General features: G+C 35.2%; 3 protein-coding genes across 4 annotated transcripts; 1 reads left to right on the top strand and 2 right to left on the bottom strand.

Annotated features, from left to right (window-relative positions):
* The first annotated feature begins 777 nt into the window (after positions 1–777).
* On the top strand, positions 778–11,393 carry LOC120345385 (branched-chain-amino-acid aminotransferase, cytosolic-like). Of its 2 annotated transcripts, none has more exons than XM_039414815.2 (10): positions 778–904; positions 2,061–2,090; positions 2,325–2,528; positions 2,853–2,963; positions 4,468–4,587; positions 4,729–4,892; positions 5,364–5,506; positions 7,280–7,437; positions 8,090–8,236; positions 10,257–11,393. In XM_039414815.2, the coding sequence occupies exons 1-10, from the start codon at positions 842–844 to the stop codon at positions 10,329–10,331; spliced, it is 1,215 nt and encodes a 404-aa protein (XP_039270749.1). In that variant the 5' UTR covers positions 778–841; the 3' UTR covers positions 10,332–11,393. The 2 variants fall into 2 exon arrangements, with proteins under 2 accessions (XP_039270749.1, XP_039270750.1); XM_039414816.2 differs by having other exon boundaries at positions 796–904; positions 2,357–2,528.
* Positions 11,394–12,572: 1,179 nt separating this feature from the next.
* LOC120345386 (uncharacterized) lies at positions 12,573–15,135 on the bottom strand. The gene is made up of 6 exons (XM_039414817.2): positions 14,975–15,135; positions 14,504–14,628; positions 14,357–14,433; positions 13,810–13,875; positions 13,585–13,668; positions 12,573–13,498 (listed from the first exon to the last, which is right to left on the bottom strand). Exons 1-6 carry the CDS (start codon positions 15,077–15,079, stop codon positions 13,341–13,343), a joined length of 615 nt encoding a protein of 204 aa, XP_039270751.2. The 5' UTR covers positions 15,080–15,135; the 3' UTR covers positions 12,573–13,340.
* A 4,939-nt stretch (positions 15,136–20,074) lies between these two features.
* Positions 20,075–21,350, bottom strand: LOC120345860 (glyceraldehyde-3-phosphate dehydrogenase-like). Its single transcript, XM_039415437.2, has one exon. It carries the CDS (start codon positions 21,276–21,278, stop codon positions 20,271–20,273), a length of 1,008 nt encoding a protein of 335 aa, XP_039271371.1. The 5' UTR covers positions 21,279–21,350; the 3' UTR covers positions 20,075–20,270.
* Between the last annotated feature and the right edge of the window lie 1,739 nt (positions 21,351–23,089).

The following is a 23,089-nucleotide window of genomic DNA, read 5'->3' on the forward strand; positions in this document are numbered from 1 at the left end:
GCAGTTGGTGCTATTCTTTTGAATTAAACGACACAGGAGAGAAATTTGCGATGACGTAATCATTTTTGAAGAAACTGTACATTATAAAGATGATTTGTACCTGGGATGTCAGTTAACGGTTAAAATAAATCGTAACTGTTAATAACTTAGACTGAATAGTTGTGAAAACAAGGACGAAAGAACAGCAGACGTTAGGTTGAACTTAAAAAAAAGTAATATCGTTGTTGTCCACGATTAGCAATCTTCACCACCGCCAGGTGATGATGTGGAGTAATCACGATTTGGTCAAAGCCATGATTTACACGCCGCCAATCATTCTGGCCAATGGCATGTGAGAACGAAAACACACCTACGTCTTTATTAAAGCGACAATTTCAAGCATGTCATCATTCCTTTATTCACGCATGTTGGCCGCTCGTTCTGTGCGAGATATAGTTCTGACTATATGTTTAATAGTGTGAATCGCAAGGAATGAATTCAGTACTTTTATAACAAAATTCAAGATAGTTCACATAGTGAGAAAACTACAGAAAGCAGTTAGACACATGTACCATGTACCGGCTATAATTTACGTCATTGTTACGTCATTATTCATTGTTTACAATGTAGGGTTACTTCACGTTTTTAGTCTACTGTTGCTTATCGCAATTGATAGCCATTCCTTTTATACAAGCAGCTATATATTATATATGGAAGTGATTTTAAGGGACCGTCTGAGAGCGGCGAAACACCGCGTAAAACTAATTACCTAATTAGTCAATCCGTCGTTTTTACTAATTTCGTTTTATAATTGATAAACAGTAGCGTAGTATAATTTAGGTATTAGCAGCGGTACACTGAAATGGCTTTAACGTTACGTCCGAAGCTGGGGGCTCGTTTCGTGGAGATACTGCGTACAACACAGGTGTGTATTCGATAGTGATAGTTATATTATTGCATTTTCAATATACTACAGCCTAATACTGTTATATAGCAACTGCACTAAATATTATAACTAAATTAACGGAAATGAATATGGGACGAGCAATCGTTTTTTCGTTTGTTTGTTGTGCTTAACTCTTTTCCTGATCTCATAGTTTGGTATACCATCAAGAAAAATGCACTAATTTAGTTAGCTCGTATGTATACCTAAACATGTATACTTGGATAAAATAATATCAGTCAAAGCTCAATCACGAAAAACTCTCCCCAAACTTATTTTATCATCGATTCAACTTGTCAACACTAGCAGTGGAAATGTTCCCAGTACTTTTCCACGTAGTTATATAGTTCATTATTCCAGTAGACGATTGGCACTCCATTTTGTCGATCTTCATGCGCGTCGTTGAAATATACGCCGTTTTAAGTAAATATGAAATGATAAAATAGTACATTCGTGCCAAACCGACTGGCCTGAGATCTGAAAAATAGTAATAATCATCTTATACGGCGTAGGCTCCAACCACGCGAAATGATGCTATTTGTCGGGTGTCAGGCCAGTCGGTTCGGCACATTCAAACACAATTTGGTTCACTTCTCGATCCCTGATAGCTTTACATAAAACGATTTTTAGCTTTCATCGTGATACAAACGTGGCTTTTTGACCGTCCGAATGTAACCTAAGCTTCGCGTAATCGAACGAGGTCATTGAACCGAGTTGTCTTTCAAATGACATTTTGTTCGCATGTATCGTGCTGCTTTCCTGTGGGATATAATACGTGCGCATGCTGCCCGAAGTGAAAGAATTATTATGAACATGCTCCTACTCATTAATAACAATCACTTGTGGTATGTACCCAAAGTACAATTAGTAGCAATTTCCATTATATGTCGCGCAATAAATTGTACCAGTTTCATAAGACTCTTGAACCAACTCCAAATCAAATGATATCATTTTTATTGACATTTTTATTGAATTTTGGAAAATTAAAAATCCCATGCTTGGAAGAAAATATTTATGAAATGGGTTCAGTCACTTCATCACCATCTGTTTCAGATATTTTGCAATGTGAGCAAAAGAGGTTAGATGCCATTGGTGTTTTCTGTTTTGGTGTATTTAATCCTTGTTTTTTCTGTTTCAGAAAAGATGTGCTTCCGGTGCTTCATTTAACGTGAGTCTTATGTTTTATTGTTTTGCCGCCCAAAGCTGTAATTGTATTGCCCCGACTTGACTCATATAGAATTGATTGTTTTTAATACCTTTTTGTTTTATTTGTTTTAAATACTTTGCTAAACATAGCCTGGATAGACCAAAAAAAAGTTGAATTACCCTTGGAAACAATTTTCAAATTGAAAAACCTTTCGAACACTTTCTGAATTTATGGCCCTATTTTCGTCCGGCGCAGGCCTCAGATTTGATAGTCGACCTATCCAACAGGCTGAATGAAAAGCCGACCAATCCAGAACAATGTCTTTTTGGAAAACAATTCACGGATCACATGTTTGCCGTTGAATGGACGAGAAAGAAAGGATGGGGAATTCCACAGATCAAGCCGCTTCAAAATCTGAGCATGCATCCCGCTACTTCAGCACTTCACTATGCCATCCAGGTTGTTAACTTTTATGTGCAAATAAGAGTGTCATGTTGTCAAATATTGACCGATGACTACAGACTGGATCTTGTTGTCAAATATTGACAGATGTTAGTTTACAATAGGTTATTGGATTAACTCAATTCGTCATTTTCTTCATGCGTCAATCTTGGTATGCCACAGTAACAGGTGATTTTTGTTATTCAAAAAAATTGGATTTGGAAGGTGGATCAATACCTATTCTTTCTTAGCTTTTACCGGTCTGTTTCGTAAGTCCGTTCAGTGTTTACCCTATTACACTCGATAATTACTAATCCTATTTTCAATACAATTAACAAACAGCTGTTCGAAGGTATGAAAGCATATCGCACGGTCGATAATCGAATCGCCATGTTTCGCCCCATGCATAATATGGACAGAATGCTAAGGACAGCTCAAAGAGCAGCACTACCGGTAAGTGACAATTTGAACCATTTGAAAGTGATGTATCCAGATGTCGTTAACTTGTAGTTTTCATTGTGACATAAGAAGAAATCGATTGCCGCCAATCGGCATATGTATGCACGTTTGCTTATCCACGTGATACGTAACATTTCGTGCTGCTCAAATATGCAGGTGCATTTTTTATTTCAAAACCAAAACACCTTTGTTGCAACAAAATTAATCGAATTAAGCTCTTTGTTTTCCTATTTCTAATTTCGACCAAATCCACTCTGTGAATTAGGACGTCAACTCTTGTTTAAATTTATCCAATTTACTTGTATTGAATTTTTGTCAAAAACAGTAATTCATAATGAGCGCGGGCAACAGACATGTCGTCTTTCTGCAAATCAGAAAAGTAGTTCTCATAAAAGCTTGAGAAGTTGAGAACAATGATTGCCGCTTTGAGCGAAAGCTACATTTGTTTAGAATGAATTAGGTCAAATTTTGAAGGACACTCAACGCACGATGAAGGCTGGCAACATAATACATCATTGAAAGTTCTTTTCGCTTTGCCATATGACAAGGTATACTTTCGCAATATTATGTTTGTAATATTTTCGTACTGGCTTGTAAAAGCTAGTTTTCCATACGAAGTTATCAAAATATTACAAGAATAAAAATCACAAATAACACTCATTCAATATTGGTACATCCTATGTCATCGTTGCATCATATTTCGGTTGTTTACACATTCAGTGGTATTTTTCTTCCGGCGTTTTCAAAAGCGTAACCGGAATGGAGCTTCGCCTTCAGGCCAGCGTATGATGCAACGATTACTCACTAACTTGCTATGATGATCGGTCTATGATGTCATATATTGTTATACGAGTCTCGGATGATAAATTACACCAAAAATAGAGGTCGAAAAACATTTGCTTCCATTCTAAGCGCATTATCAACTCTGATGGACTATAATATTTGATTTTCCTCTATCGTGACTGGATGAAAACCTTTAATGTATGCGATCATTGTAGTAATACGATATATACACAGCTTTTAATTCCATTTATTTCCGTTGCGTTGACTTATATCTAAATAAATCATTTGCTACCCTGCAATTCCGAAATTAGTTTTACGTACATGAGCGAAAAACAAATTTTGACTGAATTATTCTTGTGAAGTATGAATCCCATTTAGAAGCCCGCAGTACATCATCTCTCGTGAGAAAATGACTATGTATATTTCATATATGAAGGCAAAGCTAAATAGCGGAATTAGAAATAGGAAAACTCCATTTGCTTGTTTGAAATGTTATTTATTTCCTTACAAAAGTGTACCTTTTTCGGGGAATACTGAAGAAACGCAACGAATTCAGTGGAACTTATGAATGACTAATTAATTTATTGTTGTCACAAATATGATCAGTGTTTTGAGTATTGTTCATATTGTAGTTTTTCGATGATCTTTAATCAGAATATAATTTCAGTTGCGAGACGGCTTGTTCTTAGTTAAATGCTCGTTTTTCCTTTTCTAGGAATTTGATAAAGAAGAATTTTTGAAATGCATTTCCGAATTAATTAGAGTCGACAACGAATGGGTCCCATTTTCAACCAAAGCTTCTCTGTACATAAGACCAACCTTCATAAGCACAGAGGTAAAGTACACTTATCTTTGCTAAAATTTGATCTCCTTCAAGCATGATTTAAAGTTTTGATTCGGTTTATGTGGCGTTATCACTCTTTACAACTGAACTGTTACTTTCATTTGATAATCAAAACATATCACTATTTTGCAGCAAACGCTTGGAGTTAACGTACCAAATTCAGCTTTATTATACTGCATTTTATGCCCGGTCGGCCCCTACTTCGAAACAGGAGCATTCGAACCAGTCTCACTTATGGCAGATCCAAAATATATAAGAGCTTTCCCAGGCGGTGTTGGAGCTTACAAATTAGGAAGGTATGTATGTAGTTTTTATCGAATTTCATATTTCCACTTATAATTTCTCCGCAAATGCTCGCTGGCTTGAACTGTTTGTCAAATGGTCGGTTCGTATTTCCCTCATTCAGGATTAACAGACTCTGTATCATTTCCTGTTAGATGCATTGCTCGCGTAATATAGAAACAGCTCACTCGCCCCCGAACGACTCTATGATGCTATTTTATTTAAATACATACGTCATCTTCGATTTTACAAACCGAGGTTATTTTTCAGTACTTTTCCATTAATCTATCAATTTGTTTCGACTCTAATCGATATAATAATCACGCACCAATCTTATATTTAAATATATTGTTATTTATGGGCGGCTGATGGTGATAAATTCAGGTGATTACCTATGAAATTGTATGAACTTAAAAAGCCTACGACACTCGGCTGTGACCTTGCTGTGTTGTATTATTACACGTTATTTTCAACCTTATTTTCAGCAACTACGGTCCAACGATAGAGGTTCAACAAGAAGCGCAATCTCGAGGTTGTCAGCAAGTTTTGTGGTTGTACGGTGATGATCACGAGGTAACAGAAGTCGGGACAATGAATGTTTTTGTATACTGGATCAATGAAGAAGGAGGTGAGTTCTTCTTAGATGCTTACGGCTTATGCTTACGATTACCTATCGAATCGTGATCCATCTTTGGATATTTTAGGCAAAAATATTATTTATTATTCGGATAATTCTTGACAAACCCATTTCTGAATACTCATCAACAATCAGGTTAGAAATCAAAATCATCTTTCTGTGAAAATTTAACGCTTTGCTGTGTACCCGTTGCGGCCTACCGCAATATTAAGATTTTATTCCTCACTCTACAGAAGTGTTTCTGTATTTTGGGGATCACTTTCTGAATCTAAAAGTAGCCTAGGTTTTAGTAATTAGCTAGTAATTTTGAAACTATTCGCTGTTGATGAATGGTGATTGGTCTTGCAGTTTCGATTTTTACGGCATTATCATTAAAACAAGACATGGTGAATTGTGGCTTCGAGACTTGTCGGCTGAACGCGAAAATTTATTTTTAATTCGAGCCTTGTGCAATACATCCTCAATTATGGTATTTGAGGCTAACCACTAATCACATCCTTTCAATTGTATGTTCCATTTGTATGGAATAACAGATTTGAAGGTATTTTAGGCTTGGTGTACTCTGCGCCATACTCATATGCTAATACTGCAATTTGTCATTTAGTTTGTCACTATGAGATTAAAAAACTATTCATTTTGTATCACGATTTAATGACTACATGATTCGTTGGTTAATATTAGATTCATGATTCATTGTACATGTCTCGTTACATTTGATGACAGGTACATGCAATAAATCTTTTTCCCACGAAACTTAACAAAAACTTGTAGTTTATGATTGGATTTGAATAAAAATCAAATCGAGAGAAGCATCTGGCTACATGTCGTGTTTCATCTTATGTCATAGCGCCCAAACTCGTGTTCAATATCTGCTTTTGAGATTTGAATCTATCAATTCGCCTTCAAAGCATAAAAAATGTATGTATGCTGCCAGTGCAGTATGCTCATATTTCAATGCCATAAGACAAAGACATAAAATAGAGTAATAGACAGTAAAATACATCTTCTTCATGAAATTAGCGATGTAATTAAATAATTCTTGGAACTGATCCTCGGGGATGGCAGCGTAATTACATGGTCAACATGCAGATTTGCAGCATTTCTAACCGTATGATGACCAATGAATGATAATTCAGTTATGTGCGTTCACATTGCAACAATCGTTAACATTATGCCCTGCAAAAAACAACTGGTGTTGTAAGGCATCACGACCCGGCACATGTAACCTATAATTACCGGTCATAGAATGAAGTACCGTCTGATTGTTGCAAATGAATCGTGTATACGAGAATTGTAATGTCACGTGTATTATCCAAAATTGTCAGCCAAACAAAATTTCGTGATTCGAGGAACCGGTAGAAGTTTTATATAATGTTTACAACTCAAAGTGCTATTGAATTATATATATTGAATAAATATATTCAATGAATTGTGGTATGCTAAAACTACATGACAAGCCATACCTAGTTTGGACTATTTTTTTTTCAGCTAGGTACCATCAGCCATGATAGCCTCCCTCGATAGGGCAGACTGCATTCCACATTAAAAATTTCCAATTGCTATTTATCACATGGTCTCGTTTTTCAATTTCAGATTTGATGATTACCATTCGCTTTGAGTGAGACTCTAAATATCTTCATTTTTGTTTGAATGAAATTTCTTTCCAAAATTTACCCAGTGAAACCATATGATCTTGTGGAGTTTAACTGCAAGCATGTCAGCAAAACTAACTTTAATGCACTAATGAAATCTATTTTATTTTAGAGAAAGAACTCGTCACCATGCCACTGAGTACAGGAATTATTCTTCCGGGTGTGACACGTAACAGTCTTATCGAACTCGCGAGTGACTGGGGTGAGTTCAAAGTAACTGAAAGAAGGTTCAACATGGGTGATGTGAAGAAAGCTCTCAAAGAAAACAGGGTGAGACCTTTTTAATTTAATATTGTGGAAATTTTTTGAAACGAAATGGCATAGTTTTCCAGTAATAACCCTTTGTACAGCCTGATTAAAGGGGGCGTCGACGTATCCCACTTAGCATCAAATTTAATGTTCACAATATAATGTTTAGTTACGGTCCATGTGAACAGTTTTTCCATAAGCTAGAAGCTGTGGCCATTTTTTAAATTTATTTTATTTGGAACAATAAAGCACAACATGATTGTTACAATACCTATCAGCCCCTATGCCAATATGCTAATGTAGCTTCATATTGATTCCGTAACCCTCGGGATTCAAGTATACCTAATATCAGAAGGTCGCTAGAGGTGCCCGGTATTATTTTGTTTGCGCTATTTTCCGAAATTAAAGTCTATGACTACTAACGTAACTTACTCCCGTTAATTTTAGCATAATGAGGCTAATTTTCTAACTAGTTCTTTAGAGAAACCCGTTTTCGGCCTGTGCGTTTACATATAATTTTACTTACTGAATTGAATATGTTTGGTTACAAATATTTACGCCTTTGCAAGGATTCGATGAACCATTCACAGCTTGGAATGATAATATAAAAACCTCCACTAGACTAGTCGAACATGTTTCCTTTTTTACAGAAGTTTTCATTTTTATATTACAGTTGATAGAAATGTTTGGCGCTGGTACAGCTTGCGTAGTTTGTCCAATAAATCGTATTTTATATATGGATGAAGAATTACTTATTCCTACAATGGACAGCGGTGCAGAATTATCAAAACGATTTTTAAACGTTCTTACCGATATTCAGGTAACTGGAATATTAATGAAATTGATATAGTTTCCTTATATTGCAAAAAAAAAACGAAGTTTGTGCACCAAGATGGCGCACAACCTGAACATAGTATGTGTACCAGGTTAGGCTTATCAGGTTGAGTGCCATCTTGGTGCACATACTTCTGGAGCGCCAAAAATCTTCCGCAGCAACAGTATGCGAAGACCCCCCTTGTACTACGAAACAATTGTTCCGAGAATAGAATGTTGAAATTCTAAAGATGTATAGAATTCCCAGTGTTGGGAATAGCTCGTTTTGTTTCTTATATAATCGAACAATTGGAAATGCGATATTCGGATGACTGGTGAAAATTAGGTCATCCACCGTTCGACGAATTGTTTGATTGTGTTGGTTGAAAGTCTAAATTTAATTCCAACGTTGTTACACTCTGTGGGGGGCTTCTATTAGTCTTTGCAGGTTCTAGGTATATAGCTCCATAGAAGGATATTGAAGTTGAGACGTTAAATAGTTAGAATAACATTCATAGTTTATATCGGTACCTAAAACCTATTTTCACTACAAAAGGTTTATCTTTTTCGATAATACCCAGGCGCACACTTGACGTACACACTCTGAGCATTGTCAAGTTGTGTCGCTAAAATGGATTGCAAATGAGTTTAAGTGTGGACTGATTCTATATAATTGATTCTCCTCGTTAGGAAGCGTGACTCTTATCCGCGATCGGCATCTTAACAACGCCTCCATTTTGTAGACCAATCAGGATGCAAAATAAATACAAAATGTTTATATTTTTCGATAATACCCAGGAGCACACTTGACGTTCACACTCTGTGAATTGTCAAGCTGTGTCGCTAAAAATACGATTGCGAAAGAGTTTAGCGAGCGGTAGTCTGATTCTATATCATTGATTCTTCTCGTTAAGGGCGTGACTCTATCAGCGATCGGCATCTTAACAACGCCTCCATTTTGTAGGCCAATCAGGATAAAGACAAAAAAATGAAACATTGTCTGCGTTGCGCATTATGCTGATGCTATGATGTTTTATTCATTTAACCCAATCTGAAAAATCAATATATACTGATATTTGCATATGCTGCGCCAAAGCGCGTGGATTTATTATTTCATGTACTGACTTAACTTATTTTATGACCAAATAAACAAGCCGATAAGCCGATTTTAATTATATGGAACACTTTTTACAATTACCATGGCATGGAATAGGTAATATTATATATACTCCAAATTCTTATCGCGTAACTTAGTTTACAGTAACTCGTGTCATATAACGATTTATAAATCAGACTTCCATTTCGTCTTAGATTAGACTCATTTCTACCCATTTTATTTTTATGACTTGTGAAAAAAATGGTTCAATATTGTAACAGTTGGATTGGTTGTTTTTTCAAAGACCCAATAATATTGCTAAAAGCAACCGTTTCACCATAAATAATTCAGTACTTGCATTTTAGAAACGTAGGATACGTTTTATTGGAATTGATCAGACGACAATCTTTATTACCAGCCCGGATAAATTGTACATCTTGCAAATTAAAATATAATCATAGTCACAAAACATAATTTACTAATAAAGATATGTATCATAGATAGAAGTAGCATTTCATAAGTATATTGATAAGTACATTTTTTCTGCTATTTGCGATGCGACTAACGACTTGTAGTAATATACTGATATCCGGTTTAAACTGCAGCCTGATTAGCAATTTGCTTAGTCATGCTGCCTTACAAATATTTTTATTATTTGTTATTTGTAACGATCATATCTTTGCCCATTGGCGACTGGATCATGTCATCAAGCCTTGCGTGAAGTATAAATGAACGCAGCCATTTTAACCGTGCAATTATGAATATATATCGGAGGCAAGTTTGTATTATACCATTTTACAGCGTATGTATATGGCGTTATTTCCGCGTTTGTCTCACAATGAGTAGCCTCCCATTGTTTTACTGTCTGTATATGATATTCATAGCTATATCAAGTTTCCGTTTACTCAGGAACTCAACTTTGTATTTTCAGTACGGAAGAGTGGAGAGTGACTGGTCGCATACTGTCATGGATAGTTCCGAAGCCGCACGTATTCATAGCATTTGAATTTGAGAACAAGATAAACCTGGCACTCTTATCGACCAATAAGCGTTTTGTAGACGACCATACCTCCTCCAGTCAACATAGACAAACCTTGATACACGAGGGCTTTCAAATATAAAAATCAATGTCTGTGGAACACGTATATAGTTTGCCTTTAGGCAGCACCGGAGATTTTGTGTTCGTATTCCATTTGAAAATTTAATATTATTCACTGCTTATTTACATATTGTTGAAAATCAGGATCAATGGCTTAGAATTTTGAAATCTAGACGAAGAATCTGATTGTTTCAATTCATAACCTGTTTGAAATTCAATCGTTTTTCTCATGAACGCAACACTATTTATTGGCTCATGCGTCTACAGAAGTTTGAAGATTTTATCAGCTTTCAGTTTATTTTGTTTTTTTCCCTAAGTACAGGCGTTTGATCTTTACATCATGACACATTTTGTCTTTTATGGCAGATTTCGTGATGCCGTTGTTTTTTGCTTTTCGTTTTAATTACAAAATTTCGTTCTTTATTTTTTTAGATTGCTTATGTTTGCCGTGCTAATACGATATCACACCGAGTACACACCTAAATTTTTCCATGTGGGATATTTTTGATCTTTTTTCTTTGTTCTTCAACATTTGGTCAATCTGTCTCGTGAAACTTTTCTATCAATGGCCCTTGTTTAGCTAATTCAATTTTCAACCGACCTTGCTTGTCATGATTCAGTCCCGAAATCAGCTAAACCTGTTTTAATATACACAGATTTCATTTGATTTTCTCACGTATACACAAAGTCTTGTATGCTTGCCTATTTATTTAGTTTTTAAGTTATGCTTTTCACGTTCATATACACAATTTTGTTGCTTTAGTTTTAGCTATCCGCTTTATCGCCAAATAAAGTTGAAGCCACAACTGTTGAATGATATACTTTTTTTCACTTCATAAAGGATGTCATAGGATTTTATTTTTACCGGCTATAAGATTATCCATTTCCACGCAGGCTTGTCACATTTGATATTTCTTATCAATGTTCGCAGGCTTTTGTTATCATTTACACATGCAGCTATAAGAACATCATACACTGTCGAAAATAACCACCAAATGTAGCAAAATCCGATATGGAGTGTTCCATTTTTATGAAGCGTATTAAACATTGAATATATTACAGAGGACGCGCCATTTACAAACAACTTCATGTATATCTTTTTTGATCGCAAGCAACATATAAATTTCAATCTTTGCGTTCAGAGTGTTTAAAATATAGACTATTTGGTATATTTTCAAAAAATTAATGCTCCCGCCCGCCATCTAGCGTTGTGCTATTTCTTATGCTATGGTAAAATTATTATAAAGAAGCCCAGTTTATACACAAAGAATATTAATTATATTTGCTTTGAATGTTATAATGTGTTTGCTGTATATAATTGATAGTGCGTTTTGTATTTATTATAGTATTCTTTAATTTACAAAACGAGTACAATCTCGACTGTAATCGCCTGGTCAACTTAAGACACTGATTTTCTGTATTTCTTTCGCAGAGTTAATAATTGTTTGTTTGTCTCGCTAGTTAATGTATGTTGAATCAGACAATAATTCTAGTATTTTCATGGCATTAAATGACAATAATTTTTTGTATATGGATTTTTCCAAAATCTGCGATATGCATTCAAGAATACTGAATTCGATATTAGCTGGACTATAGATGTCGTTTAGTAGTGTCAAATTATGTTCATATAGAATTAAATTGCTTATTTCAACGAATAATCTAAAACTGTCAGAAACACCCATTTTCTTGGTACCCCATTTTACAATTTGTAACTGCAAACACTCGAGTTTTCTTGCTTAAAGGTAAATGTTTCTCCTTGCCCAAAATAAACTGTGTTCGCCGATATTGCTGTAAATTTTGTAGATATCAATATGTATGTAGATTAGGTTTCATTTTGTTGTTTTGTGAAAATAAAAGTTCACGAAAATCCAGATGTCTGTTTCTTGATGGCTAGCGACGATTTGAGAAGATGTTCATTCAGTGTTCATTGTCATTACATAGGAGATGTTTTGCACTGTTTGAATTATACTACCTATTACCTAATGAAATTTTGCTTGTCATGTGCAGGTTTTTTTAAACCTTTTATCAGGGCCCGCCTCATGAATCGCCAGTAATTTCCTGCACGCCTCATTCAGTGTTAACCGGCACCAATGATTTCCCTACACCCCCTACAGTCATTGTCTTCTCGCTTTTAAACTATTTACCAGATATTTGAGCTTACATTTAATTAATTGATAACTACGAAAAAATAAAAGAAGGCAACAATCCATACGAAACTTATCAATAAGATGTTATCAGTCTGATTATTTATATCAATTTGTCGTTCGGTTACCCCGCTTCAACAGGTGAAGAGACAAGGCGTATTATAGTTAATATAATACGCTTTATTATTCAGTTAAACGACCTAATTCTTTTCGAAAACGTGTCAATAATATATAATTGAAATTTTTTCATCGTTATTGTTAATGTTCACTCATCGTTTCATTCGTGTACATTAAATAAAAATAACGATATTATATGGAATATTAAAAAATCCGGAATCTAGAACATTTTCAATCCTCCAAAAAATCATAATGGTTATTGAAAGAGAAGTAAAATTTTCTGTGCATTCACTATTTTTTTTTTTGAGATTAAATTTGTACACAGGCGCTTCCGTAATCTTGCTGGTAAATAAAAGACGCTTGTTCATTCATGAAATGTGTATTTTACTCATTATTATTGGATCGAACATTTGATAATTCATGGAGATATGTTACAATGCTTTTATCCAATTTAAAACTTCCCCCAAATTATACATTTACAATTTCAGCCAAATATTTTTTTGGTGAAAAAACATTGTGAGGCGATTCAGGTATCCCTGTTGCGTCATTGCCACGAAAATATATCATTTTAATATGTATTATGCTGAATAAGAGAACACAGTAAATGTTATAGTCGCCTACAGTAAAGTATTTGAAATATTTCATATAACTAGAACTATCCTCTTCTTCCAGCTTTTCCATTTCTCACAAGTGGGCAGTAAGTTCGGACGACATGAGTCTTGATTCCTGCTTTTTTTAGTTGTCTCTGGATGAGCTTTCTCAATGTTGGCGTGTTGCGCCTGAGTTTGGTCAAAACCCATACAGCTCGCTCGTCTTAACGTGGGATATAATATAATAAATATTTATGAAACTACCTGTCGAGAAGAAGAATAAATTTGTCGAGAAGAATTTACACTTACTATTTGGGAGGCAAAGTGAAGCGATGAGAAAGCGACGTCGTCTATCAGCGTAAAAAGAGACAAGGTTGCGGTGACCTTTAACCTCTGTAATAAAAATGAAAAAGAAATCAGTGAAAGTATTCAGTTATGGGGAGAGTTAGATTTGAATTGATTATAAATTTCGCCGTTTCTTATTCTTCGTGCTAACAATGTCTTTGCGCAATTTTAATGCAAATTTCAACTCACCCTTTGACAGAATTGACTTGCTGGTTTTGGGATAGTTGTATCGTATGATGTTTCTCCAGGAAGCAGCTGTAATATAGTAGAATAAACGGCGTCATCAAGACGTTGTTAGGGTCCTAACATTTTGGAATACGGACTTGATAGTTGCAATGATATTTTAATATGAGTGAGTGTGAGTTCGCCTACATGTAGATAACTAAAATGAATGGCGTTAGCAAGACAATGTTAGAATACTAACTTATTTCATATATAGATCTCATAGTAGAAATTATTTGCTCATTACAGGTCAGTGACTGCTCATACATAGCCCTATTTAGAGTGAAAAGCGTTGTATGATTACTCTCGTCGCAAAGTCATAATTTTGCAGTGATAAAAAAGCCATGAAATTTCGAGAACTGAATATGCAAATTATTCGTAATCTAGAGGAGACAGATACAATTGAAAAAGGTGTATTTTTATGCTTCGACTGACTGTCATATTGCAATATTTTATTTTTGCAAGAAAAAGTGATATAATTTCCATGCAGAGCAGAAATAAATGGTATACTCACTGAAATCTTTTGACAGATCATATACGTTTCCACTGATATGCTTGGCATCGATCTGATATACTTGATGTGGATTAGGTCTGCAATTCAAAAATAGTTTTACTATGTTAGGTTTTCCATAAAAATAGTCATATTTTTGTTTTTTCTCACCCGTATTTTAAGCTGATTTTGATCGCAGATTTCTTTCCTCTTTGCACAACACTAAAACGACTGCATTTATACAAGTCAGTAAATTCATCCTTACTGTTCATTGCCCAATTCCAACCTCCGGAATACTGAATTTAGAATATATAAATAGTACAATATTTGAAAGTTATATCAAAAATTTTCAGAATATTTGAGTAAAATAACCGAACATTTAGCACGATAGCGCAAAAATTCTGAGCAAGAGAAACAGCGATAATTATTAATTTTCATAACGTTGGCGTATATATTTCAAGATAAGTCCTACTTATACAAGCTTTTTAGTAGCAAGTCCAAATATATGAATGCAATAAATACATAAAATTCTGATTTATTTTACAGTTAGTGTATTTAAATAAGGTTTTAGGTAGATGTGATATCATAAATGCATACAGTAAGTTTAATTGTGCATAGATATTCAGGAATTATGTTCCTTACCTGCTTGAAATCAATAGCTGCCGTCTTTTTCAACTTCTCGCAGGCCAAAACCCCCCAATTGGATATTTGGACAATTACAGCAATGAAAATTAGCAACTTCAACATTTTTTAGATGTTTTCGGTCCGCCAGACAATCCTAAAATGTTCAAATATTAACTATCGACGATAATTATACCAAAGACACTTTATCATTAAAATATTACTATGAAAAAATGCAAGTAAAAAGCAATTGCCTTTGCGTGACATTTAGACGACTGATAGTAGCCACACACTTGTAAAAATATTGCTGGAATCGCAGACTAATCCAATGTTTTTTTAAGTAGTGTGCCATCTGTTTTATATGGGTCATAGTCATATTGAGTAGAAGCATGTATATGTTTACGGAAATGACTAGGACCTACCATAATCTCACGAAAACTTCAATATGTTATTTGCGTGAGTTTACGATAGAAAACAGGGATATTAAAGCTGTTCGGAATAAAAAATGTTTAAAATATTGGGTGAGATATAGTTTTAGAATTGCATAATATTTAGTATCAATACGTGACATGTAATCAATCAGGCACAAGATTATTATATCTGACTCTACATTCAAGAGTATGATATTATATGATGTACTGATGTATAGGATATATATATAAAGAATATCAGAAAAGTTTAGTCATAAAAAACACACAATCTGGTTCATACACACGTATGGTGTTTACGGAAATGGTACTAATCTCATGAGCGTGTCTCTGAGATTTGCGTAATCTTTCGTTTTATTTTCCTGAAACTGTTTTAAATATTATACTATTATCGATATTTATATATATGTAATTTTCCATGGTGTTTTAGGGTCTGTTATTCGCTGTCGATACATGATTCATTTGGCACGAGACGAAACAAAGAAGCGTGAGACAGTTCTGGTACAAGTCCCCGTGAGTCCGAGCTCCTTCAAATTTTAAAGCTCGATTCTCATGTACGGCCCAGTTACCTGTTGTCACGTCAAATGTCGAGTCGCTGATAGTGGTGCTGATTCTTGTAAGCCACAAAATGAATAATCTTTCAAAAAGAAAAGGTAACAGAAAATATAATCCTGATTACATTAACTGTGGTTTCATGGAGGCAGGAAATGACTTTGAGCCAATAGCACAATGTGTTGAGTGTCAATGCTTCGTTGCGCGTGAGCTTGTCTCCTATCAAGCCACGACTTGATCTGAAAATACACAATATGCAAGCTCAAATTTTTCATTAGTACACTACATGTGGATTATCTCTTTTCTCATTTATTAACATTTGATTGTGGGTCGCACAGAAAAAGGGCAATAAGAGTGGGTTAGGACTGAAACGGGTTGGGAGCATCGAACTAAATCATCCACTAATAATCTTGGTTGCACATTATTTATTGGACATGAAGCGTATATATGGATCGTTTTACTAATTTCAGCAGTCGATGCTGAGAAAAATTGCTATTTTCCAGAATGAAATAATTAATCGCTTACATTTCCATTAGTTGAAGAAGTTAGACAACTATTACTTTATTCCAAATTCCTAATTCTGGACCCGTGGTCTTAGTCTAGAGTAGACCAACTTGCGCGATATTATTTTTTCGTTAAATAAAAATAAAATCCAAGGCAAGCAAATCAATTGAAATTACAAATGTATGTTATTCACGTAACATAATTTCACTCTTTTAAATGTAACATAAAATTCCACTCTTTATTATGTGAAGCTAATTTGGCTAACACAGACAGTCCCCGAACTCGTAATCGAACTAAAATATGAAAAATCGGAATAAAATTATGGCCTAACCCTAACCTGGTACACATATTACGGCCTTACGGGAGTACCCTTTTTTGCTCACAGTAAATGCCGAATTGTCAGTAATAACGTATATATATATATATATATATATATATACCGTATTTATTAACTCGTGTCCAAAAATCTTGGGTGATTGAACAATCAAAAAATAAATGAAATTGGTCTTCAATTACATTTTCACAAAATCCACACAGATTTGAATTCCACAAGTTAAATTCATATAAAATGTTATTTAGAACAATGACTTCAAGAAAATATTTTATTTAAAAAGATCTCAGTCTAGTTTCAATAGTTGAAAAATAATTACCGTATTTGAAAATTATGGCAGTCAATTAAAGTCATTAGGTAAATTTATTTTATTTTTTTCCAAAACCTCTGTTGTTTTTTCAGACAATAAATTTATTTTCTATTATATATATTTATACGATAAGCGGCACGTATCTTCACACAATGTACTGAATAAAAAATCATGAAAATCAAAAACCAATGTTCATATTGTGCAAACAATTAAAATCTCTAGACTTCTTAATATAATCCAACATTTTGCAGCCAATTAATCTATAGTAGTCCAAATACTCATTTGCACTTTATTCTATACACCGAAATGTTTTATCAGTTGAAAATAAGAGGCTTTCTGTTCACCAAATGATGTAATTCACAGACTACAAGCTTTTATAAAGAAGATTTTCTATGAATCGAGAATTAAACCAAAGTTTCCTTTCAATGAATAATGCAGTTCTATGTCTCGTAAATAATAACGTTCAATGGTCTTTCAATTGCTCTCTTTCGACTGATCAATGAGGTGATACAATCATTTCAGTTTTCGAGAAATAATGATATGCTTAACGTATCAATCCCATCTTTTATTTTCGGGCCAATCAGTGTTTTACGTCCACAGGAAACAAAATATTAAAGAGTTCAGTGATTTCACGAATTTTTGGGAATAAAAGCCGGTAAAAATGTAAATTGATATATATATATATATATGTAAAACGAGAATTGTTAAATTTTTCATACGTCAAATTTGGATAATGTTTTGTATTTCACCCCAAATTTCATATCTCCACAAATATTGCGCCATTAATTCAAAACAATCAGTCATCTTTTCGCTCGGATCCAATAGTACTCATATCAATAGCTCCGGCGGTTGTACTTAATTTTGAATCAAACTAATCTTTTCAATGAATAAATAAGGGTTTAAATTTATGGTTTGGGTGTAGGTCGAATAGGCTATATATACTAGTAGTGCGGTTAGTCACTGAACTTTCGTGTCCGTATATCGAGACCATTGCTCTCTTCAAGTAACTACAGGCTTTTAGAAAGGAGAAGGGGGAAAAGGTGACTTAGAGAAAAAGACACAAATGAAAACACCATGCCCATTAAAGTTTCAACAAACAATTATTAAAAAACTTGTGTTTATTATGTGAAAAATAAAAGCACCAACAAAATTCCTGTCGTTAAAAATGGTCACGTTTACATCAACCAGAAAACTACATGAATGCATCTGATGACCACATTGCCCAAAAAGCTGAGATTAAAATTGTTTTGTTTGTGCCACTTTGAGTTTTCCCTCGTGGGATGGGTTTCAAACGACTGTGCTAAGAAATTGGTTCCTTCCACATCAGTTCCTTGTTTTCAACGAACGTTGGACGGTTTTTTCGACGGGAACAATAAAGACTGGGAGCACAGTTCATAGAATTTACACCGCGATACTGACATTTATATAACTACTTGAATATCATTCAATCTTCGAATGAAAACACGGCTATTCTTGAATACAATAAAGGCAACCGACACCGACATAATGGGCGGATTATCAAGGGAATGCTGCACGCCCAACAAAGCATCACAAGTCTATTTACTGGAGTCTCTTGTGTGATCTACAAGGAGGGGGAAAACAACGTCCGAAATAAGGTATTCTCTACAACTTGTATGGTTCCAAGAGTAAATGCGATTTCACCGGTATGAACAGATAAACCATTCATATCTCCCCTGGATGTAATGAGGTATATATAATAAGAATTCACCAATGACATAATGCTGTTAGCACGTATGGCACTTACAGAACTAGCGACAAGCATAAAAATCATGGCTACAACTACAGAAAATAAAAACTTTTCACCGTACCAGCCGTTAGACAAAATGAAATTAATAAAACTGGGTTGCCGGAGAATTTGGTCGCCATATTCGAACTACATTCCAGATGTTACACTAACATTAAGCATCGGTCGTATACATCCATTTTTAAGATTTCCGTCTTCAAGGAAGCCGAGTTTCATGTAAGCTCTAAAAATTATTGTCACATTCGATAGGTTAAAATTCATTTTGCACCCAGGATATGTGCACCTGTATACTTATACACGCACCAATAGACAATCACACCCGCAGATTTTATCACCCAGATACAGATTGCATCCGCAGATTTCAGCAACCAGGTTACACCATCCTAATGTTAGAAATAAAAACGAACTCACTGCAAACACGTACGCCAGGGGTCGGCAACCTTTTGTCGCTCGCGGGCCAAAATAAGGGTTGCAAGTCATTGGCGGGCCGCACATATTTTTAGAAAGTTCAAAACCCAACGGATGATTCTTTTTATAATAAAAATGAAGCAGTAATACATCTCTCGAATAGAATATAGATTTATTACCTCATTGCATCGCATTTTCGGCGCCATTGAACCCTTTGCACTTAGCATCAACTTTTCTGCGTTTTGTTGCCCTTTGTCTAATTATAATTAAATTATAGGCTCATTAAACGAGTAATTGTGAATTTCATACTTGTTAGATCATAATATAATTTAGTCTACACGCGTCTCACAATAAATTGTGTAACGTGAAAATATAATCGTTAAAACAGCTGTTTTGTGACTATAATTCAGTGAACCGCCGCGGGCCGGATTATGTTACTCCGCGGGCCGGACCAGACCCCTGCCGTACGCGATTAATTTAGATCTTCATGATTAATTTCGATCAAAAGAAAACTCGAAACAGGCGAGAAATAAAACGCATATACGGGCACCATTATGGCTCAATACAACTTGCTTCACATAAATCCTACATTTGCCCTGTCGGGATCCTTCCTCGCTTTTTATTTTCTCCACCGTTCGGCATTAATGTTAAAACCTCGCTCTCAACCTGCCAACAACTTTTATAGCACAGCTTCTTTACCAAACGTATTTCGTTCGATGACCAAACCAACGATCGAAATCGATGAAATAAAATTTGTATGTTTGTGGACACATATTTTACTCTAGCAGTGATATTTAACAACAACATTCTATGCAACACAACAGACAATAATAATATTGTTTATTTCAGCTAATACGAACACGCTAATTAAATATAGGTCTTAAACGAGAAAAAAGACTGAACTTATATTGGGAGAACGGAACTGCAGTACAGAAATCAAAAATACTTGCTTTCAGATCAAAAACATTGAAAATGTTGCTGCGATTAATGACTTCAATAAATTCAACCATGAATCAAAATTACTTGCTCGCCATGTATTTGATGAGATCTACCACGCGGTTGCTGTAACCGAACTCGTTGTCATACCAAGAAACAAGCTTCACGAAATTATCGTTGAGAGCGATTCCAGCACCAGCATCAAATATACTGCTGCGAGTATCGCCGTTAAAATCGGTAGAGACAACCTTGTCTTCGGTGTATCCAAGATATCCTTTCAAACGCCCAGATTCCGACGCACTTTTGACGGCTGCTTTGATCTTATCATAGCTTGCTCCCTTCTTAAGTCGACAGGTAAGATCGACAACCGAAACATTTGGAGTTGGTACTCGGAACGCCATACCAGTTAATTTCCCATTCAACTCCGGAATAACTTTTCCTACGGCCTTGGCCGCTCCCGTGGATGCAGGGATGATATTCTGCGCTGCGCCTCGACCGTCCCGCCATGACTTTCCACTCGGCCCATCCACAGTTTTCTGCGTTGCTGTGTATGAATGCACAGTGGTCATGAGACCTTCTTCTATTCCAAAGTTGTCGTTAATGACTTTCGCAAGAGGGGCCAAGCAATTGGTTGTGCAAGACGCGTTACTCACTATGTTCATGGTGGCACAGTCATATTTTTCTTCATTAACACCCATTACAAACATGGGAGCATCGGCAGATGGAGCAGAGATGACGACACGTTTTGCACCACCCTTCAAATGCATACCGGCTTTCTCTAAAGTTGTGAATACTCCAGTTGACTCGACTACGAAATCAGCTCCTGCTGTACCCCATGGAATTTTTGATGGATCTTTTTCGGCGTATACGTTTATGGCGTTTCCATTGATGATCAATTTCCCACCCTCAACCTTGATATCTCCTTTAAAGGGACCGTGGGTTGAATCGTATCTGAACATATAAACCATATATTCAAGATCAATGAATGGATCGTTGATTGCAACAATTTTCACGCCATCATGTCCGAGGGCCGCTCTCGTTACCAGACGTCCAATACGACCGAATCCATTGATGCCAATATTGATGACCATATTTGAGTTTGTGATTTAGAATAAATGTGATTAGGTAACAAAACTGAAAATGCGACAAACTGACTGATACAAGACATAAAAAGTAAGTATTTGATACATACATGTACATGATCTGATTGACACAAGATAATAGAAATCTCGCTTTTGCTGCGATAACAATAACTCTTTAATGAAAATGCGCACAAAATATAAGGTGTCATATTCTACGACCTCTGTTTTCTACTCCAGCATTCTGTGCAGATCGCCGATCGATTTTAATTGTTTTCATTGGTCAATATACCACGCCTCTGTTTACTAGCAGGCGCAAGAGCACACATAAATCGTTCATTTACGTTTCGAGGTGCACGTTCTTTGCGCATGATGACTCATAGCCACTGGCGTATTTTGAGGAAATATGCTAGCAATTTCCTGGTTGCCTTTTAAAAAGGCAAATTTTCAGCATAAACCTACTACTGGAGTGCTTTGAGTGATGCACTATACAAACATTTCCTAAAAATAGTATGGAGGAAAAGTAGGAAAGGAACCTTAAGCTTTCATTATTCACTTTTGGGGAATGGAACACAAAATTCGGAACTCCAGAAGTATGTGCACCAAGATGGCGCACAACCTGAACATAGTTTGTGTACCAGGTTAGGGTTCAGGTTGTGCGCCATCTTGGTGCACATACTTCGCGAGCGCTCAAAATACAGTCATTCATGTTCACTGATATTCCTGGCTACAAAGTATTGGGAATATGGAAAACATATTATACTAAGATTTATGGTTGCAGTAAGTAACTATGATTTTCCTACACTCGAAACAAAGTCAATGTGTCCACCTGCATGAATTGAAATTCCACTGCAAGAGGCCATAAGTTGTTTATGTGTTATGTACCTTTTAGTGACAATTCCAGTCTGAATAGATCACAACCATTATACTAGTACTCAGTGATACTTAAACGAAATGAATGTTGAGACACTAAACAAAATATCGCAATCAGTAGGCAGCCATGATTCAGTTATATTCAGTAATCATCATTTGATTACACTTGGTGGGCCGAAAAGAAAGGACAGGAAAGCTATTGAAAAATAATGTACCAAGAAGTTTAATTAAAATAACTCAATCTATTTGTCTTTGAAACATTGATGTATATATAAACAATGTTAAGGTTTTGAGCATCGAAACAGCTAGTCATGGAATAAATATCTTCCCATTGATTATATTGCTTCAAATGCCTTATCTTATAGCTATGTTTACTAAATACAGTAATAAGGAGGAAATGGGTTCAAGATGGTATGGAATATCCATACTTAAAAACATCCACAAACTATCAGCATTAAAAACTGGAGTAAGTATCACAGTATAACAAATTTGGTGCACGCAACGTCAGTATAAATACATCGACAACACTGTAATAGATTGCAAGGGAAGCACTTTAATCGGGAATTATTTATTTTAACAAGAAAGTTCATCTGGCACACAAACATTTTCAGTGATTCTGGCAGAATTAAGCAATCTAAACTAGCTATAGAATATTGTGCTAACTGATATTCAAAGTACATGTGAAAACAGTCTAAACTATATCTACAAGTACTTTCAATAATTTAAAGTTTTGATATAGTCTGCCAACTTCACTTGTTGTACAATTTTTATATAAAAAGTCCTAGTGGGAAAATAAACACTACAAACTGTTCTGCAATGCCAATTCGAAATATACACGACAGTTTGAAGTAACGATATAATGTCTTTTAATCACATGAAAAAGTGACGGTTTAATTTGACACGCCCCTTTCTTATGGCCTTGAATTTCTTTCGGCGATTGGCTATCCATT

Source organism: Styela clava, chromosome 8, assembly GCF_964204865.1.
Source record: "Styela clava chromosome 8, kaStyClav1.hap1.2, whole genome shotgun sequence".
NCBI lineage: Eukaryota > Metazoa > Chordata > Ascidiacea > Stolidobranchia > Styelidae > Styela > Styela clava.